Source organism: Lactuca serriola, chromosome 5 (genome assembly GCF_051521515.1).
Source record: "Lactuca serriola cultivar US96UC23 chromosome 5, Lser_US96UC23_V15, whole genome shotgun sequence".
In the NCBI taxonomy this organism is placed as follows: Eukaryota; Viridiplantae; Streptophyta; class Magnoliopsida; order Asterales; family Asteraceae; genus Lactuca; species Lactuca serriola.
This window is the reverse complement of record NC_136412.1, coordinates 118,423,549-118,434,350: the sequence shown is the minus strand read 5'-3', so window position 1 is coordinate 118,434,350 and position 10,802 is coordinate 118,423,549. Positions and strand designations below refer to the sequence as shown.

The 10,802-nt window shown below is 32.8% G+C and overlaps 1 protein-coding gene across 1 annotated transcript; it reads right to left on the bottom strand.

The window, feature by feature from the left end:
* Window positions 1–1,369: 1,369 nt before the first annotated feature.
* On the bottom strand, window positions 1,370–1,837 carry LOC145049764 (uncharacterized). The gene has a single exon (XM_078998125.1). It carries the CDS (start codon window positions 1,835–1,837, stop codon window positions 1,370–1,372), a length of 468 nt encoding a protein of 155 aa, XP_078854251.1.
* Window positions 1,838–10,802: the final 8,965 nt, after the last annotated feature.

Genomic DNA, 10,802 nt, shown 5'->3' with positions numbered 1-10,802 from the left:
ATACCAAGGTTCATCTACATAGTACTAAATCCATAGCTACCAACGTTCATCTACATTGTAGTAAATCCATAGCTACCATCGTTTTATTATGAGTCACTAAATCTATAGTTGCCAGGGTTTTTAGATTACACCAGTGAACATCAAGTCCACAACACCTACAAGTTGCGAGCTTGCTAGTGTTCCACAGGACTGTCTAGAATAGTCTGTAGTTGTCATCCCTACTCTACTGAATGACAGGGCCATCGTTTGGGTTAAGGTTTCACTCATTTTTCACCTGTCGCCCTCATCTCATGATCTATATCATCTTTCGTCTCATCCTCAAACCAATCTTTCATTACACACCACCTATTTCATCTACCCATGTTCTACCCAACATATTTGTAGATATAAATTACATAAATAATTTAAATCATATAAAAACCTGTATAAAACATTCATTCAACATCCATATCAAATAAACAAACAATATATAAACACATAACACATATTTCATAGCAAATACCTTATATTTATGTGTTAGAAGAAAGTAACTACACACTCACTCATAACATAGATGTAATACATTCAACCAATACTTGTATTAAAATCGTGTTTATGAAAGGGACTATACACTCACCTGATAAGACGATTATCGGGCAACACTATGGCTATCCAAGTAGTAACTCTTTGGTGAAACCAAGATATCTTCGCACACCGGACTTCTCACGGGCAAAGTTTCGGCTAGAAAACTCTTTTCTTCTCGGGATCTTTGGAGCGTTGGGACTCACTTCGGGTCTCGAGATGATATTGGGGCTTCAGGGGTACTTCTTTGCACGTAAATCGAGGTAACATGGGTGAGAGAAGGGTGAATTAGCAACCTTGGCCGACTGCTCCTTCAAATCTATTTATAGGGCTGATTTCTCGATTTTCACGTCGTGAACAGTATTTTCACGTCGTGGGCTTGATCGTCACGGAATGCGTCATCGCAAGTTGCGTCTGTCAGGCTCCAGAAGTCATAAATATTGAGTTCGCGTCGTGAACAGTGTGTTCACGTCGTGATGATATTTTGTACTCCGAAGACTTCTAAAAAACAAACAACAACGAGATGAAAAGTGTTGCCCGTATTGGAATCCAATCAATAAAATAATAAAATAATAATAATTTGTTTGGTTCCAACTTGGGACCAGTACAAAATTGGACCCCAATCGATAAAATAATAAAATAATAATTTTTTTGAAATCCCAATATAAATATATTGGTCCCAACGAAACTATAACTTAATAATTACTAAAATATTCAAAAATTCTAGAATTTTATAGTAAAAAATGAATCTATAGTCACTTGTTTTTTTATGAACTTCAAGTCTATATTGAGTTCATCTTTAAATCTCTCAATTGCACTTAAGAGTTGAGACACTGTATTCTCGTATTGCAACAAAAAGTTGTGAAGAGTTGTTGCCGCTTGCAATGCTTCTTTCCGAGTGATCAACTAAATTTTGAACGGTATCCGCGATAATTTCTCCAATGCTTTGAACCTCGTAACATTCATTATTTTCACCTGGATAATCCAACAACTCATTCACATCCATTTTGTGCCGATAATGCATTCCCGTAATCAAGTTCTCAAGCTCATGAATGTCTTCTCCAGAATTTACATCGTTTAAATCATTTGAGCCGGTTGGATTAGCCAAACAAATTTTACAGTGTTGAAAGCAATTTTCTATGGACTCCTGTTTCACATTTCTCCAAGCCGAGACGGCCAAGTTTATGGCATCTAAAATATTAATCTTTTCTGGGGAAGAAATGTCCAACTCATAACATTCCAAAATCTTACGATAAAACCTTTTACAGTAGTACATTTTAGGTAAAGTGAACGGACATGGAAATTTTGAAGGTCGATGCATTAATTTGAGAGTTGCTCATGAATATAAGTCAACTCTTTAAATTAATAATTTATTAATTTATCAATATAATAATATCTTGTTAAATTAATAAAATATCACAGTCTCAACATTATTAATTTATAGAGGTTGTATGTGGATGTTCATTATATCATTTCACTTACTCAAATATTTATTTTAGAAAATACTATTATCACTTACAAATGTGTGGTAATTATATTGCATGACAATGCCTTAAATATGTAATAAAAAATTATGTTAAAAAGAACTTTAAAAATTATAATAGTTCAAAAAATGTACTTTTTGATCATTTATATTATACATTTTTTATCCTTTGAAAATTATGTGGATGTTTACTCTCTCTCTCTCTCTCTCTCTCTCTCTCTCTCTCTCTCTCTCTCTCTCTCTCTCTCTCTCTACTAAACAAGTTACTATGGTTTTAAATATTGTTTTGGTATTAAAGCACATTTATCAAAAATATGGTCCCAAAATTTTCTTTACAAATAGTTTGTATTAGTTTAAGATAAAGTGGGCATTACAAATGATAGAGACAAACTCATAATAAATCAGGGAATATACATATATGTAGCAAGTATGTTTAGTTTCCATCCTTCAAAGATCATTGCTATCACTGCAATCACAATCTTTTAGATCTGGATACTTGAACTTGGAATACATTGCATTTAAATAAAAACATACGTAAGACTATAATGTCTCGTGAGTAATATGATTTTAAACACAAAACATTTATAACATATAACAAGTATTACTTTCATTTCATTTAAGCAATTCCATTTGTAACGACCCAATTTTCACGTCCAAAAATTTCATTTTTAAATCAATACTTTGGAAAACATTTGTGAATAAACATCGTTTGATCCTATCGTTTCATAAACATATTTCGTGTCTGAAAACCAAAACATAAAAACAACCATACTGTTAGAGTACAAATCCCAGAATAACTCATGGTGCGGAAGACAGTGTGCGTGTATGATGTGCCACTACCGCGCCAGCTCCTTCCCCTTCGAAGAAGAGGTGTCTGAAAACAAAACTATAAACTGTAATCACGAAGCTTAGTGAGTTCCCCCATCATACCACATACCATACAATCACATAACATACAGATACTGTCAGGCATATCTGGGTGCCCAACCTACCCCTTCGGTCCTTTCGACCGGACACTGCCTAGCATATCTGGGCGCTGGCCTCCCCTTCGGTCCTTTCGACCGGGCATTGCCTAGCATATCTGGGTGCTGGCCTCCTCTTGTAGGGAGAACGTGATAGTTGTGTATAGATTTATATTGGGTTTGACAAACCCACACCAGAGTTGCTTGCAACAGCTAGACCGGCAGGTCTGTGGTGACAAGTGTCATTTAACGGCGACGCCTGAAGAACGTCGTATTACGAGGCCGTCTATGTCAAGTATGGTTATGATAGCTCACATGTGGTATTAACAATCATAAGATTTACGGGTTCTAACTTTAGATTAGCGAGTTATGTCTATTTAACTCACTGAAATTACTTTAAGTATGGAAAAATACTTATACGCCTTCATATCAAAAAGGGTTTTATGTCGATTTAAAATCACTTTTTACATCAACAATTACATACTTTATTTTATACTTTCGGTCTTGGTATTTAAGACTACACATCATTCATTACGGGATTTTTCTCACATCAGAAAGGGTTTTATGCCGATTTAAAACCACTTTTATATCTTTAAGAATGACAAATAGTTGTTCATTTTCAGTCCTGGGATTTAGGACTACATAACCTTTGTAAGGAAAATATTGAATTTTTCTTGGTATCATACATCTCGTTACAAAGATCGATTTTCAAACTCTTACTGTCAAAAGCTTATGAACTCACCAACCTTTGTGTTGACACTTTTCAAAACTACTTGTATTCTCAGGAATTCAGTGAAACAGGAAATCAACCACGTTTTGAGTATGGGACGATAAATCGTCGAACAGTTCATTTTGTATCATAATGTAATTGATTCGAATCATGTAAACATATACTTTGGTGTAACTTTTTCAATTATATTTATGATGGTTGTATTTACTTTGAGCACTATTATACTCGTTGTTGTGATACTCTACATGAAGTCCTCCACCCCCGGACGTTTCCGCCATCCTTGGTTTGGGGGTGTGACAAGAGTTGACATTCTTGGAGAGATTTCTCATTCAGAGAGAGATTTGGGAGAGATTTCACATACTTAGAGAGATTTGGGAGAGATTTGACATTCTTGGAGAGATTTCTCATTCAGAGAGAGATTTGGGAGAGATTTCACATTCTTAGAGAGATTTGGGAGAGATTTGACATTCTTGGAGAGATTTCTCATTCAGAGAGAGATTTGGGAGAGATTTCGCATTCTTAGAGAGATTTGGGAGAGATTTAGATGTACGCACTTTTCGATTTATGATCTCTCATTAGAATAGAGAGTTGTTTTAGAAATTACATAACGTAAACTCTTAGTACCTACGGGCTATTGAGTTGACCGGTTTGACTTGTTGACTTTAGTTGACTTTGATTTGATCGAAATTTCACAGTTGTCACACTCGCCGAGTCATGGCACAGACTCGCCGAGTCCCTCTCTTACTATCCCAGCACTAACTTGTCAACCCCCTCTTCTACTCACTGAGTCACCCATAACTCAGTACTTGGGACGATTGGACCAGCTCGCGATCTGACTCGCCGAGTATGAGAACAACTCGCTGAGTCCCACGAGCAGATCTCCTACTCGATTCCAAATCCTCACCAGAGCATCCATCTTGAGCATTTGGGTTTCTTGGACAATTTCTACACATTAAATTGCTAATTTCGCGTGCAGCTACGAAGGGTTGGACCTTCTACACTTAAACCCGTCTTAACTCAGAACAGTTCATATGACTCGCCGAGTTTGAAGAACAACTCGTCGAGTACCAGGCAATCTTTAAAGGACTCGCCGAGTTGTTCATCCAACTCGTCGAGTCTAAGACCATCTTCATAGAACTCGCCGAGTCCCTTCCACTCTCCTCCCATACAGACCAAGTTTGAGACATGCAACGGTTCCAAACCATAAATCTAAGCTCCTAGGGCATGCTTATCACGTAAAGTTGCAAACTTTACGTGCATGCATGGCCCTATGAGCTCCAAAAGGCAATTCCAAGCTCTTTATGAGGTCATGCACTCAATAGGGACCTCAATCACTTCAACCACAGAGACTTTACACTTCTAAGATGTCCATAAGGTCCAGATCTGAATTCCTTTCAGAACATAGAGCATAAACACATGGAGTTTTGAGGTTTTGGGGCTTGAAAACCACCAATTTGGGACAAAAAGGGGATCTAATGAACTAGTGATCAAGGTAGGAACTTTTCTACTTGAATGGAAGCTTCTCACAGTGTAGATTCCGGATCTACCTCCCCTCCTTGCACTCTTCAACCTCCTCCTTCTTCTTCTAAGCTCCAAACTTCCTTCACAAAGCCAAAATCACTCACAAGAACAATATGGGGGCTAGGTTTTCGCTCTACAGCTCTCTGTAAGTGTTAGGGACAAAGGAGGCCAAGTTAGAGTGTTTAAATAGGATGCAAACACCCAGATTAGAGTTTTTGCCCAAACAGGGTCTACTCGCCGAGTCCACAGTTTAGACCCCGCGTCTTATCCCGCTTCTACTCGGCGAGTTGGTCATTCATCTCACCAAGTCCAAGGCCAAAAAACAATATTTAAAAGAGTTAATTACAAAGAATACGTACCAAGAACCAGGTGCTACACCATTATTTTTAATAATGTTCATTTTGATGGGTTTTATAGGTTATATTAAAAATCATGTGGCGAAAAAACTTAACTCTTAAGTTCACATGCAACCTATTTAGATCTACGTTTTCTCTATTGATAGCTATAATTTATGAAGATCAAAGAACCCTAGCAAAACCCTATTATTATCGAAATTCACAAAGGGATTACGGTTTACATACATTTTGATTATTGTTGTAAATAATCAATAAAATCCTTCTTGAATAAGCTCTAGAAAGCAAGCACCGGAAATCTCGTGCCTCTGATGGCTCACACCCTATAATGAAGAGGAAAGAGAGGAGAGAGGTGGAATTTTTGTTCATATGCTTATTGGTAAAGGCATGAACAAAAATTGATGGTCTTTGGGTTCTATTTATAGTTTAGGTAACTTGCAGAGAAAGGAAAATTTGAATTAATTAAATATATCTAATCTCAATTAAAATCATTTCCTTTTATGCAACCAGGAGGCTTCCAGAAACCCTAGAGGAACCTCTAAACCCATCCATGCCATGGAGGTTTCTACAACTGCTTCTTTTATTCAACTATTGAGCAATTACAATTCACCCCTTGCACCTTTAATTAATTCCAATTAATCCCAAATTAATTCCAGATTAATTTTGATTAATAATTAATTAATTCTAATTGATATATTATTAATTTATTAACCATATAAATTAACAAATCAATTCTTTAACTACTGATCTCATGTTAATTTATTAATCACATAACAAATTAACATATTAAGTATATATTCCTAATTAATATACTAATAATACATTAACAAAACATTTCTCTCTCTCTCTCTCATAATATCATTTCTAGCTATTTTTGGTTATGAAGCAACCTAAAAGGACTTTGTTTTTAATTTAAGTATATACCAATTTAGATATTAGCTTAAACACCTAATCCAAGAGTCTCTCACTTGGATAAGTCTACAACTACAATTGCAAGTATAACTGCTAAATTAAACGACAAAGAGTGTTTTCCAAAGCCACTATCAAACTCTGATTTAATCAGACATTGACCCTAAGATAAGTGATCAAATATTCATTTGTTCTATAAGATATCGTATGGACATGAGACATGGATTAGAATTGATCTCATAGTCCAAGATTCTTTTTCTCGATTTCCTGATTTATGACAACTGAATTCAGACTACTAATTGAACACATCAATTCAGTCTGGGCTCGGCCAAGCACTTCAGATGTCAATATCAAATCATCGAGGGGCCCAAAAATATCGCTTTTTCCTGTTAGGGCAAATGAAATGAATAAAATTTGACTTATATACTTGTATCTTTTACTCATTAACTCATGCATGACGCAACGTTTTATAACATCACGTTACTAATGTGTTTTCGTAACACCGATGCACAACGGACTTGTAAATTACAACTCATCTCTAAATATTATTAAAAGAGAACCTTTAATTTTAAACTGAAGAAATTAGCACCATTGATTGCATTTCAATTATATATTTTCCACCTTTGGATTATTTGATGACATCATCTTTGTCAACACATTTATTTTTGTTAATAGATTTTATAAAACATATATTACGTTTTAAATTAGAATTCCATTAATGACACTTAAATCTCACCAAAAATAAAATGAATTAAATTAGGAATTCTATTAATGACAATTAAATATCATCAAAAATAAAATAAATTAAATTAGGAATTCTATTAATGACAATTAAATCTCACAAAAAATAAAATACAAAAATACCCTACCTCCCTCAATTCTTTACATAATATATCTAACGTAAGTTTTGTAGTGGAGAAGAAAATGGAGGAAAACATGTTGTTTTGATTTTTACTTAACGATTTAGATTTGTAGTCGAACGACTGGAAGTATAAATACATCAAATAAAGGTAAGAAAACAAGTAACTCAAATTCCACTTGTCAACTTTTTATAGTCGAACGACTGGAATTATAAATACATCAAATAAAGGTAAGAAAACAAGTAACTCAAATTCCACTTGTCAACTTTTTAGTCATCTCATATATGCTTATTTCTTGATAACTAATATTTGTATTATTTATCAATATTTATGCTAAAGTTGTGACAACATTAAAATGATTGTTACTCAAGTTGTTTGATTTTTTTAGATTTCTTGTAGGTCGAAATTGAAGTTGACAAACAACAGAAATGGTCGAATTCATCTGGGTTCTTGTGAACATAAGTAAAATATATTTTGATTTTTATGTTATGAGGGTGTCAAATTTTGTGGTTTGAAAATTAATTGTCACAGTTGTGTTATTTAGAAATTTGAATCGGATATTTCTATGGGATTCCCCATTTTTTTCATACTTTTGACGAATTGTTCAATAAACTGAGCAATCAAATTATAAACGATAGACTCATACACAATGTGTGTAATATCCTTTTCTTTTGGTTGTTAAAATCACAAATTTGTTTTTTTTTTCTTTTTAATGTGTTAGGATTTGAGACCTTGATTTGGATACTTGGAAATTTTGTTTGATCTACCTGTCTACTACCTGTTCGATGAAATGCTTAAGGGAACAATATTGGGATAAACTTGCGGCCCGGTTTAATTTATTTTAAAAATATATTGGTTTAGATTACTTAAAAAATATACTTGTCGATTTCTGTTATCCTTCACGGTTTAAATTTGTATGTTTCTCCTTAAAGTTTCATGTTTCATCCCTAATAGTTCTTTGTTTATGTTTTAATTATAATGCCTTTTTTGACCCTTGATCACCTTGGTTAGTTTATCATACTAAGTTTTATTTGAAAATTATATTTAATTGCAAATTATTACACTATCTAATACCCCAATAATCTCTAATATTTGTATAAGATGGTGACAATTATTATTTTTTATTGCAGCTTCTCTTCATATTGATTATTGGATGTGGTTTGAGTTATGGAATGTTGTGACTGAGGGGATTCCACATTGTGGGACGTTAGAATTCATTACAGAAGGAAGCATGATTTATATACCTTATTGGGTATTGATGGAAACGTTTAATTCTTGCTCATGTAGATCAATAAATATTTTACAATGTGTTCTTTTAACCTTATATTAGGACCTTTTTTGGAAAAAAAAAAGTTGGTTTTAATATTAAACTTTGAAAAAAAAAGTTCATATATAGCATCATACTCTTAAAAAATGACTTTTTTGGATTATTTTTAGTTGATATGGAGAGTTATATTTTTTGTATATTGAAGCTCATTTAAACGATTGTTTTCTGGAAAAAAAATCATTAATAGCATTAAACTTTGCAAAAAAGTTCATTAGTAGCATCGAAGTTTCAAAAAATGACTTTTTCGTATTCTTTTTGGCTAATCTAGAAATTTTTTTTTCTACATTAGAGCTAATTAATAGGATTTTTTTGAAAACATTTTATTAATGGAAACTACATTTTCATTTTCTTTCGCGTAATAGACCATTTATATAAGAAAAACATTTCAAATATGGACCATTTGTGTACTTTTGTTCACATGAACCATTTATGTAATATATATAAATTTAATTGTTAATAAGTAGGTCATTAATATGACAATTTTCTAGGGAAAAATTGTTTTTAGTATTGAAATTTGCAAAAAAAAAAAAAAAAAAGTAGAATGATAACAATATATTAATTTATTTTGTGTATATATATATATATATATATATATATATATATATATATATAAGTTTTTAAATAAGACCTAACGAGATTATCACCTTATAAAAATAAAAATAAGATAGCAACCAATTAATTGATTCTTTATTTCAATATTTCATTATTATCTTTAAACGATTAATTATGTTCTAAAGTTTTGTTATACGAAAATTTTGTCAGATGTATAAAAGTAATCATGTTTTAATTTTTCAAATTATAAAAGTAATCATGGTTTATGTTTTTCATATATGAAAATCATATTACGAAAAAGAGTGTTAGCATCTACCCGTTTTAAAATAAATTTCACATATTATTTTAGTTTTTAAACAGATATTTTGACAAAAATAACTATTTTTTTAGGATTAATGTATACTTATATATGAATAAGAGATGATACAAGAACAATATATTACATGTTCTTTAAAGTATAGCATGTTCCTGCTAAGAACATATGAAAATTTGCATTCATAAATAAGTCTCATTTTTTAACCAATTTGCTAATATTTATTGCAACACACCCTCCCTGTAAACCTTAAGCCCCTAAATAGTCATCTGAAACTTATCATCAAAAGAAACTATTTGGTATCGTTACATCACTAATAGTCAAAATAAACTATCTAGAGATTTGGTCCAAGGTTTCCTCTATGTCCGCATGAAGATGACATGTTACCATTCAAGCTGATAAGAAAACAATTTATAATCAAATTATGTTTCGCAATGGCAATCAATAAAGCTTACGGAGAAACAATTCCAAATGTAGGTATTTATCTCCCAGAATCGGTTTCATGCATGGCCAACTTTATGTGACATTGTCTAGAAGGATATCGCGTGCCAATACAAAAGTATTAGTGAACTCTGACGAACAATTCAACGACAATGCAGTTTATACATCAAATATGGTCAACAAAGAGGATATCATTGCTCTATAGGTATTTATCTTTAAGAATCATTTGGAGGCAAGACCATTTTATATGGAGATGGCTTTAGACAAATTCTTCTAGCAATAAAAAGAGGCAATTGTTCGGATACTGTGCATGCATCATATTCGTCCAAATTATGGCGTGATGTACAGTTTTACGTTTAACTGTAAACATGAGATTTATTTTGGTTGTATAACTAAGATTTGTATGAGACAAAAGCATTTGATGAGTGGATTGTTAAAATTGGTGATGGTAATATTGGCGACCCTAATGATGGTGAAGTTGAAATTGAATTTTCAGAAGACGTTGTTGTTCGCTCTATAGGTGGCCATATTCATTCAATTGTATCCATCGTTTATCTATCCTTTGAAAATCATCTTGATGATCAATCATATCTTCAAGATAAAGCTATTTTGGTCCCTACAAATGAAGAATTTGATGCTACCAATGACTACATTTTAGGATTGATAAAAGATGAAGGGAAAACATATGAGTTCAAATTCTTTACGTGATACAGAGTTACCAGGGTTTTTTTTGAGGAATCAATTTACTCTTTAGTTGTGTTGAATAATTTTAAGGCATCTAGAATTTTCA

Bases quoted from the DNA above. Each gene is read 5' to 3' on its own strand.
- LOC145049764 (XM_078998125.1), bottom strand. From the start codon at position 1,837: ATGTACTACTGTAAAAGGTTTTATCGTAAGATTTTGGAATGTTATGAG.